Raw genomic sequence first — 17,573 nt, forward strand, 5'->3', positions numbered from 1 at the left:
ACCAAGGAGCTTACATACTGAGGCATGAATGGATAATGACATGGGATGTAGATGACCTAACCAGGGGAATATGGAACAGCTTTGAAACAGGATAAAACAAGGAGAATGAGTGAAGATAATTGAATCAAAAGGAACTAATCTAGACACAAAAGAAAACTACAAACCAAGATGGTAAAAGACTAATGCTGATCTAAGAAAATAAACCAAAACAAACAGAGAATTGAACATGGACGACACCATACTACATTACCATTGTTAGTTACAATAACCAAAAGGAGACAAACTTGTTAGCCTTACGCATTTTACCTGTTTATAAAGACATGTTGTCTGTGGAGGAGTATAAAACAAGCATAATTTTACTTGAGATATTGAGAATTATAATATGAATAAAATAGCAAAGGGCTTTGATGTATTCTTTTTAAATTTAGAACCAAGTTAAGCTAAAGTGCTATAGATTATGAAATTACAGAGACTGGACTGCAAAGTCGGTTGCCATGGAAATTACAGATAAACGGACTCTGGAAGCACAGAGTCTGACATACTTGCATTAGAAATAATGACTGTTTAGGGGAAAGTGTGTCAGCAAGGACATATCTGAATTATAGCATGATCTTCTCCACCAATGTGATGAACAGAACACTGATATCATACTGTACATGTCCCTGAATGGGTGGACACAATGGGTCTTACTTAATGTCTGTGTGAGAAATGAACAGCACTCTCTTACGCCCGGAAATCAGGCCGCTGCGTTGTTTGTGTATGAGAGTCCAGTACTGAAGCTGTACACATCCCTCTGCCTTTTAGATTAAATATGGTCAAATATCGTTACGCTTTGAAGAGTCTTTTTATTACTACAGAAGTCTACAATAGAAACACCCAATTATCAGATAAAATACCCTGGGGTGACTGCAAACAGGTTTATTATTTAACAAAAGGTATACCTGAGGCAACCACCAGAATTAAAAGATTTGGTAACTTAATAAACAGAAATCTGCAATCAGAATTCCTTAATTATGCAACAGAAAATGGATTGCTCAATAAAGTAAAAAAATAAGGAACAAAAGCTCCACTAATTCACATAGCATTGAGATGACATTGATTAAACATGTAATTGATGGGATTTTAAAACCACTATGCATATGTGTAATTTCTTATTTCAAATTGGGTCATTTCCCAATAGAAGGAAAATAACTAAGATAATACTCCTTCACAAAAATAGATATAAACACCAATTTCCCAATTTTCTGCAGCCACCGTTTTCAAAGATACTAGAAATCCTTTTTTATAATGGGTTAGAATGTATTTTTTAGATAAACCTAAATCATTTAGTGAAAGTCAACATAGTTTGAGATCAAAACAGTCAATTCAGTTTACTTTAATTATGTAGTGCCAATTCACAATACATTATCTCAAGGCACTTTAGTCAAATCATACGGACAGATTGGTGAAAAAGGTTTCTATCAAAGAAATTTAATCATTGACAATCATCATTCCTAGCTCCTGAAAGAACGTGTCGTCACAGTGGACAGTTGTCTGCATTGCTGATGACTTAGCACCAATCTCTCATACCGAGCATGCATTGTAGTGACAGTGGAAAAGAAATCTTCCTTTTAATAGATAGAAACCTCCAGTACAACTAGGCTCAGTGTGAACTGCCATCTGCCATGACTGTCAACAATACGCACCACACTACAAGTTATTGCAACAATTACAACTGCTATTGACCATACAAAATGCTTCTGGAGTGTTTGTAGCTATTAAAGGAGCAATAAGACATATTTCACCACTAGGTGGGGCTTGAGTACTGTCTGTATACCAAAACAAAATGTGTGTTAAGCCACGCCTCTCTTTACCTCCACGCAACCCGGGACCCATTTCCTTTCCTCTTCTCACCCATAGCCGCTTATGTGCATATTTGCAAAGGATAAAGTTAACGCAAAACAGCATCAACATTGAAGGAACATGTCTAGTGAAGAAGTCAGTAACTCATAGCTTTATAATGCTGTTAGCAAAATAATGTTTTGATCCGCTGGGCGTGCCCTCCACCATCTTGTGCTATGCAACATTGCTCATGTCTTTGTTATGACAAGCCCTTAACTTAACCAAATCTCAAATCAAGCCCTCAATTTAACCTAATCCCAAACCAAGCCCTTAATTTAACCTAATCCCAAATCAAGCCCTAAATTTAACCTAATCCCAAGTCAAGCCCTAAATTTAACCTTGTCTCTGTTAATGTCAAGTTGTCATAACAAAGACATTTTAAACAATGTCAACTTTGCTTTAATAGTGTCATAATTTACCGAATGACAATTAATGACAACAGTCCTAAACATTCATAAAGAGTCATTTATGTTCATAACAGGTGTTATGTCATGTTTATGACAGTGTAATGTCCGTCTTATGTACACCCCTTCAAATAAGTGTAACCTTAAGCTCTAAAGCAGCAGAAGATGAGCTTTATCAGAAACACCTAAAATAACAGTAAAAGACAAATGCCATAGTAATTATTGCACAGCTTTGATTATATTGCATATGCAGGTGAAAAAAGATGAAATATTCAAGTTAACGGTGGAAAAAAAGAACGCCAGTCTGTTTACAGAACAATCTGAAATAATATGCATGATAGTACAACAGCATTTTGAAGTAGCTAAGGGATGTGCAATGTATCTTAGCATCTGAGAAGATGTAAACAATTCATGATTAAAATCAGAACCCATGCAGTCATTAGCATGTTGTTAACAGTTATTGAGTCTGTTGAGAGCAAGAAGTTCATTTTGGCTGTTTGTGTCTAGGACCATGTTGTTTCTCTCATTTCCCATATCTTATGATCATAGGTGAGCGTCAGAACATAGATGGACTGGTAAATCGAGAGCTTTGCTTTTTTACTGAGCTCTTTCTCCACCACAGCAGACCACATTACAGCAGGCCAAGCTGCACTCCATCTGTCTGTCTTGATCCATCCTACCATCACTTGTGAACAAGACATCAAGATGCTTAAACTCCTCTGCTTGAGGCAGAGACTGACCACCAACTCAGAGGGGGCAATGCACCTTTTTCCCGTCGAGGACCATGGCCTCAGACTTAAGCCCCTGTTCCACCAGTTCAGTTTGGCTGTGCACCACTCGTCTCCGCAAGCATTTCAGGAGTTGTTTTTTTCAGGGCCACTCCGGTCAAACCGACTTATACCCACTGCTTTTCACTGATTGGTCGAGGGGCAAGGAGAAATGAGAAGATTTTTCTCAGAGAAAATCCCAAAAAACTGAAGAGAGAAGACATTATATTAAGGATCCCTATGATCAGAGTGGGTCAAACCGAAATATAATTGTATTATTTACAAACCATGAACCATGCCTGACGGAAAAAGGGAAAAGAAAAAAAGATACGACACTTCAGCTTTCTATATGCAGATGTGCTGTATCAGCTGTAATCTGTGTATTTATCAAGGTTTCTCTCATTTTACATGCAGTGAAAACCTGCTAGGTTTTGTCTCTGAAGTGTCCATCCATCCCCCTCATGAGCTGTCTGCCTTTCATTCTGGGTTCAGCCGGGGAGAGCAGCAGGGTGCTTTCGCAGAGGTGCCCACTGAAAGAAGCTTGTACTCGAGGGATGCCTGAAAGCTCTACCCGGTGACGGTCTGTCCGAATCTGTCTGCCTGCAAATGACTGAATGCAGGCATACATAAATGCAGAGAAGCTGTAGCTTATTTCATTATTAGTTTAAGGTGACGTGTGATCCAGATATTTATCCTGGTGCATTACTTTATCTTTAAAAAAATATCCTAAACAATCTTGCCTGTACAGTGTACAATAATTTCTATTTTTTTCTTTTCTTGTGTTTATGTTTTTATTTATATATTTTTTTTTAAACATCTACCATCTCTCACCGATTTCTTTAAAGTGTCAATTTCACAAACAGGAGGTGGGGCTGGGGGGATGGGGGCTAAAGTCTGACTTTTCCCTGTTCCAGCCATTTCTAGGCCAGACAAAACACAAACTATGTGAAGATAAACCGAGTAGGGAGCAGCCGAGGCAGTCCCTTTTTGAAGAACTGCGCACGCGCAAGACCGTTTTACCTGCTCTTCTGCTTCTCAGGAGGGATATTATGAAAGAATCTCCCAAATGCACTCTGGTCTTATTTCTGTAGTCTGAGAACTTCTTCTTCTTCTCAGAAGCTTGTAAGACAGCTTGTTTCTTGTGACTCTTAGTCATTTTCAAAGTATAGGGTGAGAGCAGTGTAGCAACAATGAATGGCTAAAACTGAAGCTCACTGGATACATAACTGCTAGAAGTGCGCATGTGCAGCCAGCAAGAGGAAAGTAGCAAGTAATGTGCATGCACACTGGTGTTACATGAGCGTGTTACAATGATTGGCATGTGGGACAACCGATAGATTAGATGTTCCCCCGGAACTTAAGGCCTAAAAATATTGTCCACTATACCTTCAACTTCCCTTGTATTTGTAAAGCTATTACATGTTCAACAAAGTTCCATTCCAATTCAATCCAAGAAAGTTCATGTTATTTTCTAAATAACCTTCTTGTAGATTGCAACTATTTAAAACATGTTAATTTTTTTTTCTTTTTATTCCTACACTGATGCTGAAACAAAACGTGTTTGAAAGTATTTTCTGTGCATCTGGAAAAAGTACTAACTATAGAAATCAAATGAAACATTTGTCTGGATTTTAGCTCTCATATCATTTTGTGGTGAGATAACAGCGTTTCCAATTTTAAACTATGTAGGGTGTACTCCAATACTTTTTTACTGTAGTTACTCATTGCATCACTGTACTTAAAATATAAGGACTCCTGCTTTTAATCTTTCATTCAAGACCTAATAAAGCCCTGAGGTTCAACATGCTTTTGAGGAATATATAAAAGTCTAACATTTCTTTCAACTTGTTCTTTAATTATTTCAAATGGATGGTTGCTTGTTATGCATCAGTAAACTTTGTAATCAACACCTTTTCCTTATTTATCCTTTGCGATAGCAGATTTTATATTTTTTTATATTTTAACCTTGCGTTTAAACTAGTCATCAGCAACTCTTTCATCACTGTTAAATTCAATTGGATAGGTGCCCTCTGTTTTGATATTAATGCAAAAAGACTCGAGGGATAGTGCTTTGACTGAATGATGAAGCCAAGTGAAACGCTAATTCAGGGTTAGTGTCAGACAATAATGCGTTGCAATGGCTTTCATATCTATCTTGTTTCACCTTGAGATCAGGCTGGGGTTTGGCAAGACTTTCATCAGCAAGTCCTGGCTATTTAACCAACCCTGATGACTGTCTCAACAGAGAAGTGTTAAAAAAGCCCCGAGTGGTAATAACGTTCAGTTTAGCAGTCTTGCATTGGCTCCATTTTACTGTGTATCAGCAGTGTTCTTAACTCAATGTGCGTGCCAAGGTGTTTAATCAGTGTTTTGGTATGTGGGGGCATTATGATAATGATAAATACTAATTTGCACTTGCTGATGAGGAGCTGTATTGATGTTGCTTTTTGGTTTCCATTGACAAAGTCAGAGTGGGGAACAAATTAAAGCAGGTGAAATTGCTCCTCTTAGCCTAAATTGTATTACATTTGTGCTGATGGCAGACTATCATCACTTTAGATATATTCAGTGCAGTCTCAGTAACTACAGTAATTTAGATTTTGGATTCCTGTCAAAATTCATTGGCCATTAGTAAAGTAGAGGAAGCCCTGTCATGCAAGATTTTCAACTATGGGCAATGATATTTCTTACTTAAGATGTTTGTAAAATATGATTCAACTTTTTTTGAAAAAGCTGCCAATTATTTTTTCCTTGATGGATTTATCTGCACAAATTACAGTAATAATATAATATGATTTGCATAGCATTTTTAAACAATATATTGTTCAAAGATATTATATGGGTGACTGGGGCTTAGAGAGTAGATTAGTGGTCTTTAAATCCAAAAGTTGTGGGTTTCAGTCCAGCTAACTCCTATTAATTCCAGTGTGCCCCTGGAGAAGGCACTTATGGTAATCCAAAATTACATATCAATCAATGTTAGCACATCGATGAATGCTATTGGCTGACTAGGCTCTGGTGAAAGGCATTTTAGGTGCTCAGTATGACTAGAAATTCAGTCCATTTATCAATTATGTATTTTATCTAAAGCCAGATTAAAGTGCATTATATATGGGGTTGTGGCTGGGATGTGCTTGACCACCTACTTACTGACATAGTCTACCCCACCCCAACCCCGAATCTATGTGGTATTAAAATTGAGCAGCATGATGTGTTCAAACATAGTGGATGGAGGGCACTGCATGGCACTTCCCCCATGCCTCCAAGGTCCATTATCCCACATATCAAGATTCCTACTGATGTGTGGTGTTACAAGTGCTAGGAAGGAAGGGAATGGATGCTAATGCATGATTACGAATCCCCCTGTGGGCAGCTCTCCAACTGGTCACCCAACCTCACCTACACCAATACAGCATTGACCTAGGCCAGGGACCCCCGCAAAGATCCTCAAAGACACTAGGAGGCAGCCCCAACAGAGCAGTCTGGGAGAATCTTGGCCAGCTAAGCAAAGCAAGCCCCCTGCCAACAGCCCAGTACCCAGAGATCCACCTAACCAGACATGACGGCAGGCACTACACAGGTCATAGCCAGTGTACCTGGCATCCAAACCTAAATCTCTCAAGCCCCTACCATCCCCAAACTTCATTCTTCCAGCTTTTAAGTATTATTTTTTATAATTTAATTTTTTTTTGCAATGCTTAGAGCTTCAAGAAGGGTGTGGCATGTATTTGTTTCCAAATCCAGTTTTTCATTTCACCAAGATAACAACATTGGAATTGTGATTACTAGAGGAAGTTGTATGTGTATTAGTTTGATCTTTAATTTCAATAATAGATTGTACTTGGTGATATTAAAATAATATTTTATCATAGCCAAACGATTCCTCTAAAACATTCAAGGATGTATTTTTTTACATTAAATGTGTCCTCTAAATGGTTTATTACTTAGCTGTTAGATATTGAAAAGATAATAGCGCTTTTTTGAAGGATTTTTGTCTGAAGGTTGAAGGACATTTGTATGGGAGAATTGAAAACCTTTTCATTTTGATATAATCCCATCAAACTGTCAGATATGTACTGACATTGATGTGTTTAAAATAGATATTCTGCTTAATTAGTAATCCACATGCCGGGTAATATTTGTAAAAGTGTAGATGTTAAAGTCCTCCTAAACTTTCAGACTTTTGTAAATGTTTTAAACCTGGAGGTGTAGATGTCCATAAACATTTTGATATGATGGAAATTAAGCTTTTGAACCAAGTCTAGGGTGAGTCAATTAGAGAAGATATAGTTTATTTAAGGATAAACATCATTTTAAATGCATATACTCATCACATAAGTGAGAAAGTGAGAGTTCTCCATCACTTGTGACTCCGTCTTTGATTTGTTCAGAGTATTCTGAAACTGTTGAGAACCAATTTCAAGAAAGACTAACTTGCTGTATTATTCGTATATGAGCAAATTTTGTGGATACAGTTGCTGTTTTAATTCCATTCATATTTTTGCTTTGATGAATTGCAACCACCAGTGGTTCAATGAATATAGTGAACAGTGATAGAGCGACTGGACAGCATCTTTTGGTGCCTCTTTCAACAATGAAGCTCTGAGAAATTCACTCATTTGTGTTCACACAAACATTGGGTGATCTATATAGTAATCTGATCAATGACATATATCCCAAAATATGGACAGTCTGGCTAAGACACAGACATAGTTACGCACAGTTTAAAGTAGCTGAAAGAACAAGATAATCTAATCAAAATTTAGTTCTAAAGCAGCAGAGGATGAGCTTAAATTCCAAAAATAAGAGTAAAAAAAAATAAAAGCCAGAGTTAATATTGCGCATTTATTGATATATAAAATCATATGAAATATGCCTGATAGCACAGCAACATTTCGAAGTAGCTAAGGCATGTACAAGTGTACCTTAGCATTGGAGAGACTGTAAACAATTAATAATCAAGTTAGAACCCGTGCAACCATTGACATGTTGTACACAGTTATTGAGTCTGTTGTGAGCAGCAGAGGTTATAAAGTCTAACAGCAGCTGGGAGGAATGGCCTGCGGAAGTACTCCTTAGGGCATCTGGGATGTTGCAGCCTATCACTAAAAGATCTCTTCAGCTCTGCAGCAGCTCCATGCATGGGGTGGGAGACATTGTCCATCAGTGATGTTTCTTATGGTCCGTCTGCCTCCCTCCACCTGCACTGATCCAGGGGGCAACCCAGGATGGAGCTGGTCCTCCAAATGAACTTATCCAGCTGGTTCCTCTCAGCTACTGATAAGATGCTGCTCCAACAGACCAAATAATAAGAAATTATTTTTGCCATGCATAACTGCTTGTGCTGCCTCCCAGAGGACAACAGAGGAGGTATTATGGTATTTTGTTATTTTCAAAAAAATCTGTCCCTCTTAAGAAGGGTCGCGTAAGGAAATAGGATGAATTTATGCCACACATACCTCTTTCATAAGTGAGTTAGTAAATCAAAAGCTTATTTAGGAGTGAGAATAAGGTAAACTTATCTGATGAGTAACATAAGCACCAGGCATCACACAGACCAAAATCTTTAATATATTTCTTTAATGTGTTAACTGACTGCAAGTTTCAAAGTGCAAATGATCTGCTGACCCTGTCTAACTGTGTTCAGAGTAAGATTAAAATCTCCTCCCACCACAAGTGCTGTGCCAGTCGGAATTAAAAAGACTGAAAAGAGACTGTGATTAAAGACGGAAAAATTCACATTAGTATTATATACATCGGCATTACACCGATTCATGTTGTAAACTTTTATGTTAACAATTACATCTCTCCCTTCTGGATCAAATATGTTGTCTTTTTATCAAAGCTGCATCCTTCTGTTAATTTGTTTAGATTTGTAGTTCAGTCTAAAAAAAGTGAGGAAAACCGGGTGTACTTATTGCATTTGGTCCAGATTTGGATGTGTGGGTTTCCTGAAGTAAGACAGTGTCTGCTTTAAAGGTGCCATGACATCAATGTATAAACCATTTCATGTAGTTATTGCTGCATATGTAAATTCTCCAAAGAATAAAAAAAATAAAATAACATTAGCTTGTTGTTTTGTCAGTTCTAGTTGATCTATAATCTCATGCTTTTAGATATTGTTTCTAATTCTGTATATTCCATGTGACAAACCATTGTAAATCCATTACTAAATTACTAAATCATTATTTTCCTGCGTGTGTGTGTGTGTGTGTATGTTAAATAACAAGAGAGTAAGTGCGCTTGCCTGTGTGGAAGTGAAAGAGAAGAAAAATGGGGGATTGAAGAGATATATTCCTCAATTTCACAGTCACACTAGCTATTCCTACATAGACATAGGTAATCAAAATAAAATGCAGATTGGATTAAACATGCACCATGTAAACGTCAATCAGAATATTATGATCAACTAAGCTCAAACTGAATTAAATTGTATTCCAAATGAGATGGGTAATTTGTGTTGATCTTTATTCTGAACAGCATCCATCTAAACACTTATTACAATCATGTAATTTGGATTGGGGCAAACTGCCCTGACTGCGGATGTGTGCCCTATGTCTCACATCCTATAAGACCGACAGCATGTGCTGCTAAGACTGTTGCTTTATTAGCAAGAGCAGTAACATCAAGATAATTCTTAGAACCTGGCACGGGTCCATTCAGGGCGCTCAGGAGACGCAAAATGAAAACACTTGTGCATTCAGTGGTATATAATTGTTAGTTTTCCGTGTTTGTATATTATATAAATAAAAAAAAAAAAAAAAAAAAAAAAAAACTTCAGAATTTTCTTTAGAACAGAGAGAAGTAGAAGTTCTGCGGTTTTTAGGGGAATTTGAGGATTATGTGCATGTTACCATGCTTGTATTCTGAATGAAACCCGGTGCATTTAAACGTACATCACAATCAGATTCATTAATTTTGTGGCCATATAAATTCTGTAGTCAGATTATTCTTCCATCCATCCATCCATCCATCCATCCATCCATCCATCCATCCATCTTCTTCCGCTTATCCGTGGTAGGGACGCGGGGGTAGCAGCTTCAGTAGGGAGGCCCAGACGTCCCTCTCCCCAGCCACTTGGGCCAGCTCCTCTGGGGGAATCCCAAGGCGTTCCCAGGCCAGCCGAGAGACATAGTCCCTCCAGCGTGTCCTGGGTCTTCCCCTGGGTCTCCTCCCGGTGGGACGTGCCCGGAACACCTCACTAGGGATGCGTCCAGGAGGCATCCTGACCAGATGCCCGAGCCACCTCAACTGGCTCCTCTCGACGTGGAGGAGCAGCGGACTCTACTCTGAGTCCTCCCCGGATGACTGAGCTCCTCACCCTATCTCTAAGGGAGAGCCCAGACACACTACGGAGAAAACTCATTTCGGCCGATTGTATCTGGGATCTCGTTCTTTCGGTCATGACTCAAAGCTCATGACCATAGATGAGGGTAGGAACATAGATCGGCCGGTAAAGCGAGAGCTTTGCCTTTTGGCTCAGCTCTCTCTTCACCACAACGGATCGCTACAGCGCCCCGCTTCACAGCAGACGCAGCACCAATCCGCCTGTCAATCTCCCACTCCTTCTTCCCCTCATTCGTGAACAAGACCCCAAGATACTTAAACTCCTCTACTAAGGGAAGTACATCCTCCCCAATCTGTTCTCTCCGGGTACTCCGGCTTCCTCCCACAGACCAAAAACATGACTGTTAGGTTAATTGGCTTCTCCAAATTGTCCTTAGGTGTGAGTGTGTGTGAATGGTTGTTTGTCCTGTTTGTCTCTCTGTGTTGCCCTGCGACAGACTGGCGACCTGTCCAGGGTGTACCTGGCCTCTCGCCCAGTGAACGCTGGAGATAGGCACCAGCAACCCCCGCGACCCCATGAGGGATTAAGCGGTTTGGAAAATGGATGGATGGATGGCATTTAAACATAGCTATTTAGTGGCTACCAAAGTCTAATCTCTGCTTGGTGTGAGGACCCAGAAGCTCTTTTATTTCCATTATTTTATAATGGACGAGAAAGTAAATAATCCACTTCTTCAACGTTAATGCACGCTTTTGCACTGTCTGCATTTGTAGAAACTAATATAAATAGCATCTAACTGAACATCCACTGTCACTGGCTAAAGTTTTGACCTTTGGATTAAATGGGTTAGCCCCAATGAGCAGTAAATTAAGGGCCGTTGGAGTCAATACCTGTCAATCACTGTAGAAAATAAAGATAAGACCATTTTTATCCAATGAAATACAAAAAATAAACAAGTACAATTTACAAAGTCTGGTGAAAAAAATTTAAAATTCTTCAATTTTACTGTAGTAATTGCCCAACACACAACATCTACAAGCACTAACATGTCACACTGGTCTAGAAAAAAAATATTATTTGTGACAAATGTACCTTAGTATACAAACTGGCAAATGGTTAAAACTGTGAATTAAAGCAATATTGATGAAAGGACATTTTTGTTGTGCTTACAGTTTGGAGTGAGTGGCCTCACCAGTTTCTTGGAGTTCACTGACAATGGCACCAATCCCAATATCTTCTTTGAGATCCTGGGAACAAATTATGGAGAGGACAGGGGCCGAGGAGTCAGCAGGGTAAGTAGTTAAAACGGAAAGCTTCTGTGACTTCATATTGTGAGTAATTTAAAAAAATCTGTAGTATTCAATTATTTATTAACAATTTCTAGTGCTTTGAAAAAATGAAATAAATTCAGAACAAGAGCGATCAAATCTTAATTAAATTCATTGATTATATTCTGTGTTTCGCTGTCTCCCTTGATCCTAATTGTTTTGGGATTTCTGTTGGGTCAAGTGGTATGTCTTCAGCTGGAGCAGCTCAGATCTCCTTTAGTTAAGAGCAATGTTAATTAGATGCCATTTTTAAGTGCCATTTTGTAATGCTAATGGTTGCATAATGACAGCATAATGAATTTCATTAGGCCTTATAAAGGACTTCCTTTCCCCTTGCAACCACACTAACAGATTGTCATAATGCTGTCTTTATTGATTTTGTCTTTGTGTCTTTTAATGGTTTTGTTTATGCTGGTCTGCAGTATTTATAAGAGATAATGAATGCATAATTGGTGATCAATGCCATAAACTCTAATAAGGGGGCTTTTTATTGTAATTTATATGAGCTAATAACATGTACAATGTTGTTATGCTAATTTACGTCATTTATTTAAGCTTCATTAATCTAAGCTTCATTTCATTTATTTAGGAGATTTTACATATTTTTTTACATTCTTTGTGTTGAAATACAATAATGAAATCCTCTATCTTTTTTTTTAATAAAACAATGGATGCTAATGCTGGTTGTTGACATAGAATTGCATAGTTTTCTATCAGACATTGAAAAAAAAAACGATATCTGCACATGCTTAGTACATGCATTTAAACTCCACAGAGATCAAAGAACAGCAATCAAAAACTAACACACTGGAAGACTCTTTTTACATATCACCGAGCTGTGATAATGGATAATGTGGGGATACACCAACATAACACAGCATGCTATCACTGACAAAATTAATCACTAAAGTATAGTATAATTGCATTAAAGCAAAATTCCCTAGTAGTAGAGTAAAATAACTTCTGAGGGAAAGCAGTTTTTGCACAGCTTTTCTGTTGTCGTCCCTAAATGCTTGTTTGTCCATCAGTGGGATTTGGTTAAATTCTAGGGAAGCTGATGTACCCAGAATAGGACTAGTTTGGAAATGTATATGTGTTGTAACACTTAGCCCTTCTGTCTCTTGTGTAAGTTTTTCTAAATGGTACTTTTTATGACTTACAATAAAAACATGTCCATGTGAACTGTACATGGTCAGAAGAGAGAAGTGAATTACTAGTATTTGTACTGTTGCTTTATTAAGGGGACAATGTGTTACTAATTTGGCTTTTAATTAGCAAAAAAAATCAAGTATTGCTTTTATAAATACATATTCTGGTCTAATAACCTCACATCAAAAATAAAAGCATTCTCATTACTTTGAATTAGTAGTTAATAAATAAATATGTGTCAGTGCAACCACTACTAGTGATTTCAGTAGCTGAAAGGGGACAAACTTGTCAGCCTTACATGTTTTCCCTCCCCGTCTTCTATATGAAGATGTGCTGTCGGTGAAGGAGTAGAAATAAGCAAAGACGACCGTAGATCATTCTATTTGCCGCTTTCTGTTGAAACGGAGGACCATTCATACTCTTTACCCAGTGAGAGAAAGTAACCAAGAAAAGAAAAAAAAAGAAATAACTGGGATAAAACAAAAGTCTATATCGGCTATTATTACCAGGTGGAGATAATTCATGTGGGAGCGGTGTACCTGTTGCCTACATTTCTTGTGACAAGTTCTTACAATTCCCACACTTTTGCCAATGAGGAGAAGTGGGGGAAGGGATTGTAAAATGTTTGATTACCGAGTTAAGCACCTAGAGCAATTTCCTTTTCCAGCATACACCCACCGTACATCTGTCAGTGCACACAGAGAGGGACTGTGATGCAGCACGTCCTTGTGACTGCCTGCTTGGAGCTGCACAGTGTATCACGCTTAATGTTACATATAAAACAGTTTGATGCAAAGACTTCTTGCCGCTGAACAATTTACAGTGTGACACCACATACGTGGTTGTAAAAATTGAGCTCTGCATGGACGTCCACGGACTCATGTCCCCGCAAGTATGTGAGGGCCTTAAAGCTGGAGCTAAAGCTCAGGAAGCGTTCTGATGTCGCAGTTGATAAACACATGAGTACATGTGTTAAGCCCTGCTTTGACAGGATTAATATTACCTAGGGACCACTTCTTATTTACGATTTATTTAGTAGCTGCGTCAATGGCGACCATCTGGCTTTCAAATAGTTATGCGGTACTGTCGGTAAATGGCGCCAAGTCTGTGTATGCCAGCCCATCGCCCCCGATGCTCGGGTTCAATTTAGGCCCAAAAATTGAAAAAGAAATTGTAAAAGAATCTGATTCTGATTCTGAAAAAGGATTATCAAAACACTATCTGGATGGACACTTGGGGTATATAGCCTTATTTTATCATAATCAACTGGATTTTAGTCTTTTTGGTATAGGCATATAATGTGGCTATTTACCTGTAAGACTATTTTTTCTATTACATGTTATAGGCTGCATCTCTTGGTTTCTCTGTAGGTTGCCTTTAATCCACATTCTTTTTTAGTCCTCCTTGCATGAAATCCTGCTGAACTGTTGGCAAGAGTCTGACTTGCACTATTAAGATTATGCATAATGTCTTAATAATGGCATTAACACGTATTGTTCTGACTATACCAGTTAACCCAAGCCTTCTTTTCTTTCTCACTATATTATTTTGGCCTCTCCTGCAGGCTTTTTTTTATTCCTGCTGAGAGTCTCATTAATGACTAGCACACAGTGAGGCTTTTATTTTCTTCCATCTCACCTTAATTAAGACACTCTGAGTAACTCAAACCCTTCTCTTTTATCTTTTCTGTGTTTTTGCCTTTTTACCTTGTTGCTTTTGGCTTGCTTGCCATTTGGAGAATTGTCCTTTCATTCAAAGTGTTCAGCCCTTTTAAGTGACATTTATTCCCAACCATACTTCAGACACGTTGTCTAATATAATGATCATGTCAAAAACCTAAGACTTGTCATACATATTACCCCTGCATGGTGATAATGCTGTCTGGTTCATTAGTTTCAGTGGCTCTATAAAGGAGTTCTTTGTTTACATCTGGAATCTCTGCAGTTTCACAAAGCTTACATAGCAGCCGACAACCCTTTCAAATGTAGTTGCATTAATGACTGTCCAAAACATCTTAAAATGACTTTCAAGACAACAAAAAACAGCAATATATATATAGAGGTGCTCATAACTTTTTTAGTGCGTTACTTAGGTGAGTATCAGGAGATGGCATTTGGTACTCACCCTATATGTAGTTTGGTCTTATTAAGTGCAGTCTTCCTCCTCAGTGTGGCCCACACTGTTCTCTGCTTCACAGAGATGAGCAGTGAGGTTCATGACAGGTGAGGCACTGATTACTCGGATGTAAAAATACATGAACCCAACGACTTTTATACTTTCAATTTTAACCTTATTTTAAACATTTAGTTCCAACTACAAAGGTGTAATTAATCACTTAAACAAAATGTTGTAATAATCAGCACAAAATGTAATAAAATCAATGAATGCATTCTGTAATAGTTTCTTCTGCATTCAATTCTAACATTATTACATTTTATAGTGGTTATCACAAAATGTAGCTGCTCCTCTTATTCAAAAATGATCATTTTAATAATGTGGTGCATAAAGCAATCACAAACCAGTCTTTGTGTTCATCCTAACCAATATGAATTTAATAACTTTTATGTTAGGTGTCCTACAAACCAGGTGCAAACAGGTTTGTTTGAGCAATATGAGCAGAATAGCAGGTGCAATCCATTTAGCACATTTCCTTCAGGGATAGCCAGAGCATGTGCTGATAATCAGAACATGCAAAATACTGCACATTTTGCAGTGATTATCATAAAATATGGTTTTAATGACATTTGTTACATTGTGTAATCTGAATTTACTACTTAATGTGACATTTTTTACCAATCTTTATAATCTGATTGAATTTTGACTTTGGAAAGTGCTTTGAGATGACATGTGTCATGAATTGGTGCTATATAAATAAAACTGAATTGAATTGAATTGCTAAAAAATAATAAATGGAAATAGAATATGAAATTGAAAGTCATGGAAAGCAGAAAAGGGCACTGTCACAGCCAATCACTTCTGTTTAAACAGCGGTTTATCTTTCTCTCACTGGAATGAAGCAGGTCTTTGAGCTCCGGTTGTAGCCGTCATCTCCCTAATACCTTTTGTTTCCACAGATAATCCAGTTTAAGAAAATCTTTAAGTTTAGAGATGTAATATTTCATTTTGTCAGAACAAATTTAAGTGAGTGTGCCGTTAGACTTGTCAGTGTGTACCAGAAGAAAGCATGCAGCAATGTATACCTGTTATCTTTAGTTCCTATGGGGCTCAGCTAATTATAATTGCACATTTATGGACAATTAGAATGACTAAATGGGTCACACACATTCATTATATATTTCAGATAGACTGTGGAACGTCAGCATGTGTAGTACATGTGTAATCTAACAATCACACAGCTCCTAACTGCCTCACCTTGGCGTCCTTCTATGTATTTGAACAGGCAATGTATAAATTAAGTGATTTTGACTATAAAAATCATACTGAAAAAAAAAGTAAAATTATAAAACAGTTGGTGGAAAAACTGATTTTATTTTATTAGTGTTAGTATTGTCATGATGATGGGTTAGGTACTGCCTGACCTGCCTCCCCTGACTACACGTCACTGCTGTTTCATCTTCCTACATGGTCGAGGTTGATGATGCTGCATCTGCACCTCCTTGGTTGAGCCTCTGATTAGCTGTTCTCTATTCACAGGACGCGAGAATTGCCTCACCATCTGCACTGCTTAAAGACAGTGTAAGAAACAGCTTAACCACCTTGATGATTTCAGAGTAAGCATCTGGGTTACTTGTCTTTACCATTTGGACCGAGTCATAAAGTTGTCAGTTTTCCTGACTACTTTAAGTGCATCTATACTGTCTTTGTGAAGATGCAGGGTGGTCTCATATTTCTTGAGAATGCTGAAAATTGCAGTTTGCAAAACTGTGAAGGTCTTGCATTTCTTGAGGCCATGTTTAAAGGCTAAAATACTAATACATAAGAAATGACTTGAGGGAGTCATATCTGAGTATAGTCTCCAATCGCAGAAAGCTGACAGAGTTTTAGCACAGCACAACACCGTTGTAAGTTCCAACATTGACAGCAGTCCTGTTTATGTACACTAAACAGCAACCAACTTTGTTTTCAGTCATCCAAGCCTGTGTCCTGGTAAAGTCTCCCTTGTCCATCTGTTATGGCCTGTGTGGTACAGTCAACACCCAGTTCATACAGTCCAAGAACGTCAAGTCAAGTTTATTTGTGTCGCACATTTCAACCTCAAGGCAGTTGAAAGTGCTTTACATTATGAAAACATAAAAACATCATAAACACATTGAAACAGTCACTGGTTGTGAGACCAGTAACAAACAATAAACTGTATCAGATGAAGTTTGAAGTGAACTCTCTATTGATGGACACACATGATGAAAATTATTCCCTGCTCAGACTTTCTGATGTACTCAGATCCATCAAAAAGCAGTCTCCAAAATTTGGCAGACTGCAACTTGGTTTGTAAGTCCCCACTGATGGTATGAGCGATGCGCTGCACAATTTGTAGTAATAGTAATGGTAATATCATCTTTATTGTCATTGAAACATACATTGAAACATACATTACAATTAAATTTGTTCTCTGCATTTAACCCATCCCCATTGGGGAGCAGAGGACTGCCACTGTAGGGCGCCCGGGGAGCAGTTGGGGGTTGAGGGTCTTGCTCAGGGACCCACAATGCAGGCAGTTGGGATCGAACCAGGTACTTGCATCCTTCTCAGAGCGCAAGCGCGCTGCTCTAACCAGTAGGCCACCACTTCCCCAGTT

At 38.2% G+C, this 17,573-nt stretch overlaps 1 protein-coding gene across 1 annotated transcript in view; it reads left to right on the plus strand.

The window, feature by feature from the left end:
* Window positions 1-17,573, plus strand: part of LOC105930540 (glutamate receptor, ionotropic, delta 2) — a gene marked incomplete at its 5' end in the record, with an annotated part of 302,244 nt that overhangs the window by 88,399 nt on the left and 196,272 nt on the right. The window contains 1 exon segment of the mRNA XM_036129181.1: window positions 11,513-11,632. Within this exon segment, the coding sequence (XP_035985074.1) occupies window positions 11,513-11,632 (120 nt within the window).

Source organism: Fundulus heteroclitus, unplaced genomic scaffold (genome assembly GCF_011125445.2).
Source record: "Fundulus heteroclitus isolate FHET01 unplaced genomic scaffold, MU-UCD_Fhet_4.1 scaffold_144, whole genome shotgun sequence".
In the NCBI taxonomy this organism is placed as follows: Eukaryota; Metazoa; Chordata; class Actinopteri; order Cyprinodontiformes; family Fundulidae; genus Fundulus; species Fundulus heteroclitus.